General features: G+C 45.4%; 1 protein-coding gene across 3 annotated transcripts in view; it reads left to right on the top strand.

The window, feature by feature from the left end:
• FRAS1 (Fraser extracellular matrix complex subunit 1) overlaps nt 1-13,889 on the top strand; it is a 489,520-nt gene extending 475,631 nt beyond the window's left edge. For all 3 annotated transcript variants that reach the window (XM_066574335.1, XM_066574336.1, XM_066574334.1), the window contains 6 exons: nt 700-859; nt 3,471-3,587; nt 5,338-5,504; nt 6,384-6,589; nt 7,763-7,909; nt 8,481-13,889. In XM_066574335.1, coding sequence (XP_066430432.1) covers nt 700-859; nt 3,471-3,587; nt 5,338-5,504; nt 6,384-6,589; nt 7,763-7,909; nt 8,481-9,068 — 1,385 coding nt within the window. In that variant the 3' untranslated portion in view covers nt 9,069-13,889. The remainder of the gene's footprint in view (nt 1-699; nt 860-3,470; nt 3,588-5,337; nt 5,505-6,383; nt 6,590-7,762; nt 7,910-8,480) is intronic.
• Nucleotides 13,890-15,842: the final 1,953 nt, after the last annotated feature.

Genomic DNA, 15,842 nt, shown 5'->3' with positions numbered 1-15,842 from the left:
CACCTCTTCTGCCTAGGCCTCCTCTGAGCCAGAAGAGGCCCTGCGACCTAAAGGGGGCTGAGCTCTGCTCCAGTTCGACCCATAGTTTGGACTGCCCCCTGTGTATGAGGTCCAGAACCGTCCTGCCTATTGCGGCTCTGTAATAAAGCAACAAGTCGGGCAGGCCCGCCCCACCGTTTTCTTTTTTCTGAGTGAGGAGCCTATAGCTCAGGCGGGGCCTTGCTCCTCCCCAGACAAACCGCATGACTATCTTTCTTAATTTGATAAAGTAACTTCGCGGTAGCCTTGATAAAGTAACTTCGCGGTAGCCGGGACAACCCCTTTAACTATATTGTAAAAAATTTAATGTACTACAACTTAAATAAAAATATATTTTGGCTAAATGTATTTCGATTGTAGTTTTATTTTTTTTTTTAAATTCGTCTCACAAAAAACAAGCCCTCCTACAGCTATGTGGATGGAAAAACAAAAAAGTTATGGCTCTCGAAAGGCAACAATGATAAAAAAAATGAAAACCTTAAAAAAAAGGCTGTAAAGGGTTAAATATATGGTAGATGCTTATTTTCATAAGTTATTGTTTTTAAGAATACATTTTATTAAGTTTAAAAAAGGTGTAACGTTTTTAAAGTAACTTATTTGTAAATGGGACGTGTGAAAAAAATACGGTATATATATTTAGACTTTTTCTTTATTTTACAGGTCAGTTTGTCATGGAGCACCACACTCTTCCAGATATAAAATCTCGTATTATGGCACCTGACCACTTGGGTGGCATTGAGTTTGACCTTCAACCTTTATGGAGTGCGCAGACATTTGACTCTCCATATCAGCTGTGGAGAGCCACAAGTTCATACAGCAGGTAGGAGATACAAGCTGAGGCTGGCTAACTGGTAAATATTAGGCTGGGGGGGGCAAGCACTTCTAAGCACCCCGCAGCGGTCCATGACTAGTGGCCCATTCTTAAAGTGGTATTCCTATCTCAGAGCCTTCCCCTGTCTCAACACTTTCGTCTTGCAGGCTGCCACATTCAGGCTTCTAAAGGTGGCGCGGTTTTGCAGAACCTTCCTAGCACCCAAGGCAATACTGTTCCCGTAGCTCTCATAGAAGTGAAAGAAAGTTAAGTAAGCAGATTAGCGCAGTGTACCTTAAGAGATGTGGAAACAGTAAAGCTTATTCAGTTATATGGGAGCTATGGAAACAGCATAGCACAGGGTACTCAGCTGCTTCTGTAAAACCTGTCCACCTACGGCAGCCTGAATGTGGTGGCCAGCAGGGTCGGCACAGAGTAATATCCCTTTAACTTGGAGTCTATAAACATTTTGCACCTCCTACCAGTCTAAAGTTTTAATGATGATCTGGCACTTAAAGCATAGATAGAGTAACAGAGCCGAAACTACCACGTAGTTGCAATACCATAATGAAGCATAATACATGGTTATGAGAACAGAACTGAGCTTACTACACAAATATGGTACCAGAGCCAAGCTTACTACCCAGTTATGGTACCAGCGCCAAGCTTATTACATAGGTAATAGAAAAGTAATAAGTTTGCCTCTTTGAGAATAATATATGGATTATTATATGTAAATATCATTGACATACAGTTTGTCCCCCTTTTTATGCATTCCTACCTGCGGATCTTGCTGTGGATTCATGGAAAATCCGCAGCAAAATCAGCAACCATTTGGATTTGCTGAGGGTTTTCACATACCCATTGAAATCAGCGGTGAAAATCCACAACAAATCCATAAATAATATGCAACTTAGTTTGACATGCTGTGGATTTAAAATCCACATCGCTGATCAATTTACACTGCAGATTTTTTCCACACTTCCTCGACCCCCGCCCCAGTTTTTGGCTCCTCCCTGCTGTGACGTGCCTGTTTTGGCCCCGCCGCGACGCAGCGCGCGTTATTGGCAATTTTTTTGTCAAGCAGGAGAGAGAGAGAGAGACCGAGACCTAGGAAAAAAAGAAAAAGCTCGGCACCCGGCGTCCCACATACAGAAATGCTCGAGTCTCCCATTGTAGTCAATGGGGTTCGTTACTCGAGTAGAGCTCTCGAATTTTACGAAAAGCTCGACTTGAATAACTCGGACCCGAGCATTTGGGTGCTCGCTCATCTCTACATGTAACACATTCAGATTTCACTGTGGATTTATCGTGGACTTCGCCCAGAATCACAGGAACATCCACAATCCTTTGTGAATGTATTCACAACATATACAGGGTGTAGTCAAAAAGACTGAACCAACGCTACTTCCCAATACTGGTGTCCCATATTGAAATAACATTAGCGTACTTGAACTGGAAGGCATAGATGTGCTACAGGATGGTATTGGGCATGGGCCCCAGGGGAACCCAGAGCATGGATTTCAATTTTGTGTTGTGGCCCCTGTAAGACAAAGTAAAACCCAATTACAAAGTTGTAGCATGTGAGAAGCAGAAACCTGCTTTCCACTTCAATCTCGGTTCCATGGGACTGCTGCTATGACTGAAGTAAGGAAAGTGTACTCAAAGTGTCCACCTCCTGCTGTGATAGGCAAAGATCATTCAGGAAGTCGTCCACTGTTGTCTGCAGGACATTGTAGTACTCATCCACATTGAAAGTCCCTAGAAGGAACACAGATTTAATGAGGCGTTTGCACAAAATTCCAACCCATATGTCCTGATTGGGTCATACTCTTACTAGTAATTTGCATTGCATCCGCACTGAATCGGACTGGACTGTCAAATGGCTCCATGCACAAGGAGACCACTTCGAGTACGCTTTCCTTCAGTCATAGCAGCGGTCCCATGGAACTTGGTGAGACGCGGGAAGTGGGTTTCTGCTTCTCACATGCTACTCTTCCACTTTGCCAGGAACACTTGTGCCAGCCACTCCCTCTCCGAACCGGCTCTCAGTGTGGGCCATGGCTGTTGGCAGGCACAGAAGAGATATGGCACCGATGTTCATTTACAAGAGGCCGTGAAGTCTCTGGGCTGTTTGAGTGGCAATGGGCTCCAGTTCCTGGGCAACCACCCGAACCACCAGTATTCTTATCAATTGTTGGGGTGCCGACATCCCGCTGCAGACCATTTAAGGCTGTGCCCCGTCCTGCACCAGATTCAGGTCCCCATCGGTCTGTCAGAAGGAGCAGCCCTACACATCTACTCGTGAAGACTGGCCTGGGGGGCACATGCCCCTCTACCCCCTGGATACAATTCATGTATAACTACTTTCCTACAGCTGTGTTCACACTGATGTTACTCACTTTCCATCAGGCATTTGGATATTTTTGCCAGAAAAAAAGTGTAGACTGTAGCACTATTCTTGCTATCAAAATTACTAGAACCCCTACAGAAACCTGACGACCTTATTATAAGTCTGTAGATCACATTTCATGATTTTATGGGATTTGTTCTAAAACAAATCTGTCATAACTGCAATCGTTTTATTTTGAGTAAAATCTTTATTAATAATTCATTTCAGGAAAGACTATTCTGGAGAATATACCATCTACTTGATTCCATGCACTGTCCAACCAACACAGTCATGGATAGACCCTGGAGATAAACCTCTGACCTGCACAGCCCATGCTCCCGAAAGGTCAGTAAGTCTTGTGATGCTATAGACCCGTGGTTCCCAAACTTCAAGCTATGGAGCCCTTTTGGAAGCAAAAGTTTCTGGTGGAGCCCCAAAGTGTGGTCATGGGAGGGGTTAGGGGCGTGGCTTATCACGACTTATGATTTTTACCTCCATCAGTATAAAAATAACAGGGCCACTAAAAAAAATTACAGGGAGGAACGCTGGAGTATTGGATGGGCAATCAATATACATTATTTTTTTAATTAAATCCCGCACCACATGTCAATATCCACTCAGGTTTTGTGCCGATTTTTTCCAAAGCGTGCGATTGATATTTTCAAAACCTCATCTGCTTTGCTGTTACAGCTACTGTGAATTCCACAGCAAATCCGCACCATGCAGTGATAGCGGCGCCCTATATTGGTGGTCCCAGTAGTAATAGCGTCCCACTAATTTGGCGGCCCTGGTAGTAATAGCGTCCCCCTATATCGGCAGCACTGGGAGTAATAGCGTCCCCCTGTATTGGCGGCTCAGGTAGTAATAGCTTCTTTCTATATTGGCGACCCCGGTAGTAATAGCGTCCCTCTATATTGGTGGCCCTGGTAGTAATAGCGTCCCCCTATAATGGCAGCCCCCGGTAGTAATAGTGTCTCTCTATATTGGCGGTCCCGGTAGTAATAGCGTCCCTCTATATTGGTGGCCCCGGTAGTAATAGCGTCCCCTATATTGGTGGCCCCCGGTAGTAATAGCGTTCCCCTATATTGGTGGCCCCTGGTAGTGATAGCGTCCCCCTATATTGGCTGCCCCGGTAGTAATAGCGTCCCCCTATATTGGCGGCCCCGGTAGTAATAGCGGCCTCCTATATTGGCACCCCCGGTAGTAATACCGTCCCCCTATGGTGGCCCCGGTAGTAATAGGTAACCCCTATGACGGCCCAGGTAGTAATAGCTGACCCCTATTGCGGCCCCAGTAGTTTTAACCCCCTCTGTAGCAATATTAACCCCACAGTAGCCCCGGTAATAATATTAACCCCCTCAGTTAAATTAACCCCATAGTGACCCCAGTAATATTAACCCCCTCAGTTATATTAACCCCACAGTAACCCCAGTAATATTAACCCCCTTAGTAATATTAACCCCACAGTAACAATAGCCCCTCAACCCATATACTTCCCTCCTCCTTGCAGTCAGCACTGCTCCTCCTCTCCTCAGCGCTGATCCCAGTGCACACTAACGTCAGAGTGTGCGCCTGGAACATTTCCTCTCTGAGTCCTGTCCTGTGGAACCAAGGAGGAGAGGAGTCGGGGGAGGAGGATCCCTGGTGCACACTGACATCAGAGTGTGTGCCGGATTCAACTTTGCTGCGTGATTACCGGCAGGGAAGCTGCGGCACCTCAACAGTTAATCACTACAGTGGTGAGCAGCTGTTGGCATGCATGCTCCCTCTAGCACGCATGCCACAGGTTCGCCACCACGGAGACCCTCGGTCAGAGCCCCTGACTGTCGCTTGTGGAGCCCCAACGCCTCCGCGGAGCACCGTGGGGGAACCGCTAGTATAGTCAGTGGGGGTGTCCTCACAAAGTCTGAGTATGTTTGCAGAATTTGTTATATATGTACTTGTAAGTTGCCTTCTGCTAAGGTAACTCGTATGTCCTTCAACTAAATGACAAACTCTTCTGCACCTCCGCCACTTCATCGTAGCTATAACCTGTTTGTTTTTTAGAGTAGCATTTCCGTTTCTAAACGTCTCTATCTTCCATTTCTCTCCTCAGGTTTCTCATTCCTATCGCCTTCCAGCAGACTAACCGCCCCGTGCCGGTTGTGTATTCTTTAAACACTGAGTTTCAGCTCTGTAACAATGAAAAGATTTTCTTGATGGACCCAACGAAGACTGAGATGTCGCTGGCAGAGATGGATTATAAGGGAGCGTTCTCCAAAGGTTAAAGCTTTTTAGGTTTTGTTTGTTTTTTTTAACAATTTTGTTCTTATTTTTAAAGATAAAATGTTTTAAATTATAAAACACAAAAAAGAGAAAGGGAGGAGAAGAGGTAGATGGTTTTAGGGGAGGCCTACTACTAGTAAAGCGCCCGGTCTTGGTGAAGAATGGCAGACAGAGGCATAATGAAACGGTTCCCTGAGTAAATCTATTTATCCAATGTTCGGTATCCCACCGACACATTTGTATATGTTTATTTGTTAAGGTTTCAGTTGCTTTTTAAATGCTTAAAGGGGTTGTCCCGCGCCGAAACGGGGTTTTTTTTTTCCAATAGCCCCCCCCCCCCCACCCCCCCCGTTCGGCGCGAGACAAACCCGATGCAGGGGTTTAAAAAAAAACAAAAACGGATAGTGCTTACCTGAATCCCCGCGCTCCGGTGACTTCTTACTTACCTGGTGAAGATGGCCGCCGCGATCTTCACCCTCGGTGGACCGCAGGTCTTCTGTGCGGTCCATTGCCGATTCCAGCCTCCTGATTGGCTGGTATCTGCACACGTGACGGGGCGGAGCTACGAGGAGCCGCTCTCCGGCACGAGCGGCCCCATTCAGAAGAAAGAAGACAGGACTGCGCAAGCGCGTCTAATCGGGCGATTAGACGCTGAAGATTAGACGGTACCATGGAGACGGGGACGCCAGCAACGGAGCAGGTAAGTGAATAACTTCTGTATGGCTCATAATTAATGCACGATGTATATTACAAAGTGCATTAATATGGCCATACAGAAGTGTATACCCCCACTTTGTTTCGCGGGACAACCCCTTTAAGTCATAAGTATATTTCATAAGTTCCACAACTAGATTTATGTATCTACTCCCTTTCTAGGCCAAACCCTGTATGGAAGAGTCCTCTGGAATCCAGACCAGAATCTGAACTCGGCATACAAGCTGCAGTTGGAGAAGGTCTACCTCTGCACCGGGAGGGACGGATACGTTCCTTACTTTGATCCCACAGGAACTATTTATAATGAAGGAACGCAGTATGGATGTATTCAGCCCAACAAGAACCTAAAACATCGCTTTCTGCTTTTGGTAAGCCGTGAAAAAAGGACTTTCTTGCATGTTTTTGTTATTGGTGGTACAAAGTAAAAAGAAAGACCTATTGTGGCACATTTACTAACCTTTATTGTGCTGCTTTTTGCTGTGACCGTGTCTACTTTATATCCGGATATGAAGAATACGGAGCAGATATAGGTAATATTGGCAGGAGTATTCCCAAGATAGACTTCTATCACCTATCTGTAAGATATGTGGGGAATATTCTTCACAATATTACCTTATTACATGGTATAATTAAGGCCTCATGGGTGGGTTTCCCACTGCGACATTCACACAGCGGGATGGGACCCATGCCCCGGCATTGACCTCCCGCTTACCTGTCCAGCGTCTTCTCTTTCCGCTCTGCAATGTTTCGGCTGGCACACAGTCACGCATGCGCAGATCAGAGCCGGCGCGTCAGCGGTGATGTTTCTGTGCGAGGCCTGCTCAGAAATAGGACGTGCCCCGTGAGTTTTCACGTGGTCAAATCGCGGCTGCCAGCATAGGATTGCATAAACTAAGGCAATCGGAGTGCAACGGTGGAAATTCTGCGCAGAATCTTGCTGCAGAATTTCCGTCCGTGGGCATTGGGCCCAACTGTACACTTTTGCACTTTGCATCTTTTTCTCCAGCCTTTGGCCGCCTGCACACGGCCGGGTCGGGTCCCCTGCGAGAAATCTCGCAACGGGACCCGACCCACGCCGCTGCAGGGACCAGTGCGGGACTCACCTTCTCCTGCGGCTTCGGCTCTCTGAGGTGCTGGCCCCCAGACAGCCGGCACATGCGCAGAGCGGAGCCGGCAGCCCGGGAGTGACATTTCTGTGCGGGCCTCTGCGAGACCCGCACAGAAATAGGGCATGCCGCGATTTGTTTTCCGCGTGTGATTTCACGTGGACAAGTCGCGGCCGTCTGCATAGGATTGCGTTTTTTAATGCAATCCTATGGCAGTTTCCACTTTTTTTTTTGCATGACCACACTGCCAATAACTAAGCGGCATCTACTCTCTGCAAGAAACAAACCTTTGGAGTCTATATACTTTTACTAATACAAATCCTTTGGAAATGATTTGCAGAAAGTACTGATGCCACCTCCTGGCACACAGCAGACACGAGTTACATTACATTCCAACTGTTAAACAAGCCGTTTCTGTTCTCTATGAATGTGCAGGATCGAAACCAGCCAGAAGTAACTGATAAGTTCTTCCACGATGTCCCGTTTGATGCCAGCTTTGCTGCAGAGTCATCAGAATTTCATACCATGAGCAGCATGCCCGGAGTGGATGGCTTTACCATGAAAGTTGATGCCCTCTACAAGGTTAGTTACATTCATGCAACTTCTTCTGATCACAGGTACCTGACCGATACTGCACTTTAGGGTGGTTTCACATTGGTGTTGGGGGTCCGGCACAAAATACCGGAAGAAATAGCGCTGCACGTAGAACTTCCTTTTCCTGTAAAATGTCGTCTGCAGAGCAGAAACCAAACCCGTTATAGTCAATGAGATCCGAGCGGCGCTGATTGGTTCCATCATAAGACGGAGCTGTTCGATCAGGGCATTCCCATTGCCCCCCCCCCCCCCCCCCCCGAACAGAGCAGGACTATAGTAACATAATATGTAAGACCTAAAAAAGACACATGTCCATCCAGTTCAGCCTATTTATTACCCCCCAATGTTGGTCCAGAGAAAGGTAAAATAAAAACAATGAGGTAGAAGCCAATTTTCCCCATTTACGGGTAAAAATCCCATTCTGACTCCCATTTGGTTTCCTCCCAGATGTCTGGTATTTTCCTGGAAGAAATAGCGCTACAAGAGATATTGAATATTTGACATTTAGGGGGAAAAAATGGATAATTTACTTAAAAATGTCTTATTTTGTTTTGCAAAGGTTGAAACTGGCCACCAATGGTACCTTCAAGTGATTTACATAATTGGTCCAGAGACAATGGCAGGACCCAGAGTCCAGCGATCACTGGCTTACCAGCTGAGGCGTGCCCGGAGGGATTTGGTCGACAAGAATGGCAGGCTTACCCTGGATGATTCTTTGATTTACGACAATGAAGGAGACCAGGTGAAGAACGGGACTAACATGAAGACTTTGAGCTTGGAAATGGAAAGTGCTGCAACTGCGGCATCACAAACAGGGGCTTCCATCGGAAGTGCCTTCGCAGCCATAATGTTACTTATGCTTGTCCTGTTGTCTGTGTGCCTCATCGCACAGAAATGCAGGAGAAATAGAAAGAAGAAGCCGCCTAAAGATGCTGCTGAAGAATATCCACTGAACACCAAGGTGGATGCTTCAAGGAAAAACCTAGACCGGGTGGAGAAGAACTTCAACCGGCAGCACTGCACCGTCAGGAACATCAACCTGCTCAGTGATGGCAAGGATGACTACGAGGTTAAGAGCATTAGGATTAAGCAGATGAACCTGGAAGTCAAAGTTCATAATAACCTACATGATGGGACGGAGGTTTGACGACACGTCGGCGCACACAAAAAGTCTATTTTGATATAAAAATGTTTTACCTTTTTGTATAAGGTGTAAAAAAAGAAAAGGCGCGCCATATTTTTCCACGTTGACAGAAAAGGGAACGCACGTAAATGAACGACGGACAGATGTGCGGTACTAACTGTGACTCACAACTGAGCTACCTCGCTATGCCCACACGTGTGTGAGATACAAGGGGCGAAGAACACATGGCAAATATCTGCTGCCACGATGCACGTCGTTTAACCACTGCCACCAAAGGTCAAAAACTGGAGGTTTCATTATACGTACCAGCTTTACATGCACTGCATTCAGATTAGAGCAATCAATGAAAGATTTGCAGATATATATATACTTTAATTTGGTGTCCTTATGGTATTCCTTAAAGTAAGAACTTTCATTTTAATCTGCTGAACCTAAAATACTACAAGTATCGTCATTGGTGCATAACTATAGGGGATGCAGGGGATGCGGTCGCACCCGGGCCCAGGAGCCTTAGGGGGCCCATAAGGCCTCTCTTCTCTATATAGGGAACCCAGTACTATGAATAAACCATTATAGTTGAGGGCCCAGAAGCTTCACGTTACGCCTCTGATCGTCATGATCGTAAGGGCTTATTCAGATGACCGTATATCGGCCGGTTATACGGTGTCCCTCTCTGCAGGGGGAGGAGGCTGGAAGAGCCGGGAGCAGTGCACTCCCGCCCCCTTTCCGCCCCCACCACTATTTGCAATGGGAGGGGCAGGACTGGGCAGAGCTAAGTATCAGAACTTGGCTCCGCCCCCTCCCGTTGCAAATAGTGGAGAGCTCTTCCAGCCTCCTCGTCCTGCAGAGAGGGACATTATGTGAAAACCCATCCGATATACGGTCATCTGAAGCCGCCCTAATGCTGAGTCTTGTATTAGAATACTTCAGTAAGTGGAGACATGGGCCTCATTTTGCACTCAAATTTACTCATTGAAGAAAAAAGTTATAAATTGAATTGTAGAAGATCCCCCCCCCCCCATCCCATTTTACTAAATATCAGAAAACAAAAATAACCATCCATATTTATTGCATTCCACTTTCAAAAATACTCGTTTCTTTCTGGTTTCAAATAACTTACTGATCTACTTGTATCCCATCTAACATTTGGTGACTTTTGGTTTGTTGCGTGTGAGAAGGATCTGGTGATAAAGACATTCGTTCTATTTACTCCGTGGGGCTGAAGAGAATGTAAGTGAGGAGAACACTGCTGGTGAAGAGAGGGGAAATGTGGATAAGAAGGAAAAAGAATGTGAAGGTTTAACCCTTTGCAATCTAATTTTGGATTCAGGGTTTCCTAGGGGGCTTTCTCTTTCTGCCATTATACAATGGCGCCATCTGCTGGCTAGAGCCAGTACTGCGGTATGGCACATGCTGGAGAGCCCCCCGACAACAGAGTGGACAGTAATGTACAGGAAGAAAACCCTGCCGGATGTCTTCCGACATCGGAGCTGCACAGCCTTCAATCAGAATGTCTGAAGACGTCAGACAGTGGATTGGAAAGGGTTATAGGGCAGGAAAACAGTAATCCCATTGGAGGTACAAAGGTTTAGACAGATCCCCCTTGCGTCAGTAGGGGCTAATGTGGCACCCGCTCTTGTTCACGAGGCAGGGTACAGCTCGGGTGGCACAAGCTCGCCGCGATCTGCAGCCTTTGTGTTGGTAAATACTTCTGTGGCAGCACAGAGGGGCAGGATTATTAAGACCGGCATTTCAAACTGCATTTTTTAATTTTACTGAAATGACCCCGGCCCACGACTAATATATAGAGGGAAAACGGAAAAAAAGGGTTGGTACGGTGTAACCCAGAAGAACAAAACGTGATTGACAACATGATGTTGTCCTAGGAGTCGGAATGGGAAGTGTAATAAGCTGCTTCGCTTCCAATTAAATTAGTCGTAGCCAGAAGTGTAATAGGCAGATTGTTACCATTGATTTAAAACAAGAGCCAAACCGGCTATTATACTTCCGGCTCTGGCCCACGATGACTTTGTCCGATCAGCTGATTGGTGGAGATCTCGAGCAGCGGGCCCCTGTTGATGACCCGTCCTGAGGACAGGTCATCAATAGCAAGGCCAGAAAACCCCTTCAACAAAATAGTACCCTGATATACAAGATTAGTGAAATTAAACTACCCCAACTCGGAGGCCTCTTGAGGGCATTCTGCTGGCCCAAATGAGATAAACGTCGGACAATGGCCCCTTCAGATGACGCACTCACCACTTATGAAATTTATTTTTTCTAGTAAAGTCACCAATAGGTGGTGCTGTAGCTATGCAAATCTTGCTACAAATGTTCAATATTGCCCTCCATTTGCAAAACCATGTTTTCAATCGCTGAACGCAGTGAATCAGCTTTAATAGCTACAATATGTCTATGAATGCTCTCCCTCAGATCTGTCACGGCCGACCTAGTCTGCTACAGCGCCACCCTTCTACAACTTTTTTACTAGTAATTTATTTTTTCATCAATGGTGAACTCATCGTCTGATGTGGCCTTTGTCCGAATTTTGTCTCTGAATTGGGAAAGTTTTCCAACTCTGTACAATAGTAATCTGTGTAAGGGTGGTTTCACATCTGCGTTGGGTCCTCTGCCCCAAATCCGGCACAAAATACCGGAAGAAAATGTGCTGAATGCAGCTGAGTGGAAAGTGAATGGACCCCATTATATTCAATGGGGTCTGTTTGTTGCTTTTTGGTTTCATCATAACACCGACCAATTCGGCCAGTGGATTCCCCTTTCTTGCTCCCCGAATAGAGCAGGAAACCGGAACCCCCGATGCAGATGTGAAACCACCCTCACACAACAGGATCTGGTATTCAGCAACCCAACAGATCCATAGAATGACCTTTTTGCTCTCGTATGGCATTTATTACTCAACCCCATGCAGGTATTAGAAGAGCGTGAAGGTAGAAGATAAGATGTCACTAGTGGATCAGGCAGCAAACATGTTCTCTATGTGTAAGTATTTAGTTATTTAATACATGTAAATGTTCCTGTCATTAAAGGGGTTTTAACGAAGCATGTAAAACATAAGAAAGGACTTGAAGGTAGAAGTACACTGTGTAGGGGAGGTATCTGGGATTAGAGAGTAGGCGCGTACGTCATGGGCTGGGAATGGAGTGTTGACAGGTCCATGGTGGGAATTTGCTTCTTCTGGGGGAGTGAAGCGCGGTAGGAGTAGTATCCTTTATTTATATAGTACCAATATATTTCACCACATTGTAGTGTACCACTGGAGAACATACAAGGGGATGGGAACACGTTGAGCTACACAACTTGAATAGCACAGTGCTAATAGGTAGGCATGGCACCAATAATCAATGTATTGTTATAGAGCCCAATGTCCTTAAAACTATAGAACTATTTTTATGATGACAAGTGGATGTCGGCATTCATATATTAAGAGCACAGCTGTGGGGAAATGAAAGTATTTTTATATTTGTCCTATGCAATTCTAGCACCTACTTAGTGGTTCATGTGTAACCTCATGCGCTGGATTCAGGCCAACACACATATGGGTGACCACCAACGCTAACTCTCCAGAATCAATGAGATGGAAATTGTTTGTCCACCTTCTGGATGCATTAAGCATATAATATATTGACATGTAATAACATATGTTGATGTTCCTCTCCAAGCCTTCAATGGGTTTTATAGAAATGAGGCTGAGCTGGAATACTAGAAACGGCCCATGATCAAGAGTGGTGCTGTTTTTTAATCTCATCCAACCCCTTTTAATCACTCTCTGCTTGAAGTTGGTCACAGTGATAAATCCAGAGGGGTGCTGCATGAATACATATTGTCCTAGTCATTGTTATAAGACTTGTTTAAAAAGTCCGACCTTGACTTGCATAAATGCTGCCTTCTAATAGGTGGCGCTGTAGAGTTCTTGTTCCATCTTCCCATTTGCATATTTCCCAGAGGAGCGTGCATGGCCTTATAAGTCTTCTCACACACCTTCTAGATGGTCTCCTTAAGGAAAAAGGATACCCTTCCTGGCCAAAGCCAGACGCTTACTGCACACTGATGAGGGGCAAATCACCCTGAAACAGCTGTCTGTGTATGGTTTTTCTGGCCTTAGCTCACAATTCATTATTATAAGGCTTGTATAAAAAGTCTGACATTGACTTGCAGGAATGCTGCCTTCCACTAGGAGGCGCGACAGAGGTATTGTCCTATCTTCCCATTTGTATATATTTTCTAAAATGCACAAGAGTGATAAGCCAAGCTCGTACATCATTTAGAGGTGGGATCGTTTCTTTATATGTGACATGGTCCAGAAGGATCCATTTGGTCCAGATGTCCACATCTGCCTATTTACCAGAGCATAGAATTCTATATTTTGCCATTCTGTGTATAGTTGGAACCATTGTAATGCCTTATATTGTGAAGCTACCAACACAACATGGAAACGGTATGTTGCCATTTGTAATGTAGCCTTCACAGTGCCCACGTCTGCTGCTGCGGATGTAATGTTGCCTTTAATTGTTGGGCAAGCTGCTGCTGTCGGTTGTGTTGTAGACATATACAATGCTGGATACACTGTGTGCACAGAGCGAATGCTTACTTTGGGTACATAGAGCTTCTCTTATGTCCCTGCGTAATAGACGGGTCTTTGTTGGAGACGACTCTACAGCCTTGTTATGGTGCTATGAACATAATAGGAAAACCAACGTATACTATATACAACGTATATTGCTATTTTATATACACATATATTGTATCGGAGAGATATGTGCCGTTGAACACATTTATATTAATAAACTGATTTTGGCTACCTTGCCTATGTTATCGTTTGTCCATTATTATATGGTTTTGTGTCTACTATCTGTACGGTTTGTTACCTACGGGAAGCTCTATACAATTTTGACCATTGTAGTTTCTTCAGTTAAAGGGTAACTACACTCTTTACAGATTGGTCAGAGTGACCTGTTGGTGAGGGTCCAGCTGCTGAGTTCCCCGCTGATCGGTGGAATGAGCAGCAGTCACCTAAGCATGGTGCCCCTTCGGCTGTCTTCGTTGCTTGCCGGATCCTCTTTGCAGCTGAAGACGGATGCATGGACGTCTTCGGTCTACAGACTTCTTCTATAGTCCCCTACGAGTCTGTCTTCAGCAGGACCCCCACTGATCAAGACTTCTGACATGTCGCTCTGAACCTCGGGGTTGGACTTTACAGCAAGTGTCCACCACTCTGGCTGATAGGAGCTCCACTCTACAACATCTATGTCTCTTTATTAAGCGTATAGACAGGTGTTGACCTAAGTGGAAAACCACTTTAAAGCTCCATTCATACCACATATGATATTTGGTATACACTGGGAAAAGTTTTTGGGGTATATATTATAAGTCACCCGATAGAGGCCAAAATAGTGTCTTTTATGTCCCAGTTGTTCAGTTATTTGCCTAATTTCTTCTTTGAAGCTGTGCAGAAAAGCATTATCTACAAAGGGATGTTATTCCTTGGCATATGTTGGAGTCCTCTTGCAGTCCATATACGTCAGTCAATACTTCCAATGTATATGTTGATGGAAGGCTCAGAAGGGTTGTAAGTAGAGTTGCGCGAACGTACTCTGACGAGCTTGATGCTTGTTCGAGTATTGGCGTACTTGATGGTGCTCGTTACTTGAACGAGCATCACGCCGTGTTCGACCCCCGTCCCAGTTTTTGGCTCCTTCCCGATGTGACATGCCTGTTTTGGCCCCTCCCCGCCACAGCAGCGCGCACGTCACTGGCAAATGTTTGGGCTGGCAGGCAGGGGAGAGAGAGAGAAAGAAGACGCGAACCAAGAAAAAAAAAAAGCTCGGCACCCGGCGTCCCACATACAAAAATGCTCGAGTCTCCCATTGTAGTCAATGGGGTTCGAATAACGCGGACCCGAGCACTTGGGTGCTCGCGCATCTCTAGTTGTAAGCTGTCTAAAAAATGCACTTAGGGGCCGATTTAGGAAAAGTCTTTCTTCTCCAACACAAGTAATCCTAAACACCATTTTCAAGAGGAGTCTAAGAAATGAAAGCTGCACTAGGATACAAAGATAGTTTTTCTTTCTTTTAGAACGTTTCATAAATCTCCCAATATCTTCCGACAGAATCACTGGAGGATGTGTGAGGTATAGAAGAAGGCCCAGAGGCTTCCTTCAGTTGGATTGATCTGCATGTCAGATATAGTAATATAAATTCTTCCATTTCCTTATATGAACTGGTGAAAACAAAAGCCGATTCTATTTTAGATAACGCAGTATGGCCGGCCGTGGTGGAAAAAGTGCAGAAGCAACTTAAGGGCTGCGGGATAAGTAGGCGCTATACGAATACAGATTATTATTAATACTTCGTGAATAGGACTGCCAGTAGGTTAAAAAGAAGTATGTATATGCTGCCAGTATATATCTGCAGCACTTTACAAATCAGAGGGAATATGAACAGACACAATCAGACATTACATACAGTATTAACCCTTTCCAATCCAATTTGTATTCTAATTTTCCTAGGGGGCTTACTCTTTTTCTGCCATTATACAACAGCGCTATATGCTGGCTAAAGCCAGTACTGCATGCAGTGACACGTTGGATAGCCTCCAACAGCAGAAAGGTTGGCAATATACAGTAAGAGAACCCTGATGGACGTCTTCCAACATCGAAGCTGTACAGCCTTAAATCATAATGTCTTCAGAGGTCAGACAGTGGATTGGAAAGGGTTAAACTGAGTAACTATTTGAACATTAGAAGCGAGGGTCCTGCCA

Source organism: Eleutherodactylus coqui, chromosome 7 (assembly GCF_035609145.1).
Source record: "Eleutherodactylus coqui strain aEleCoq1 chromosome 7, aEleCoq1.hap1, whole genome shotgun sequence".
Taxonomy (NCBI): domain Eukaryota; kingdom Metazoa; phylum Chordata; class Amphibia; order Anura; family Eleutherodactylidae; genus Eleutherodactylus; species Eleutherodactylus coqui.
The sequence above is the reverse complement of the archived record's forward strand: the minus strand, read 5'-3'. Positions and strand labels throughout refer to the sequence as shown.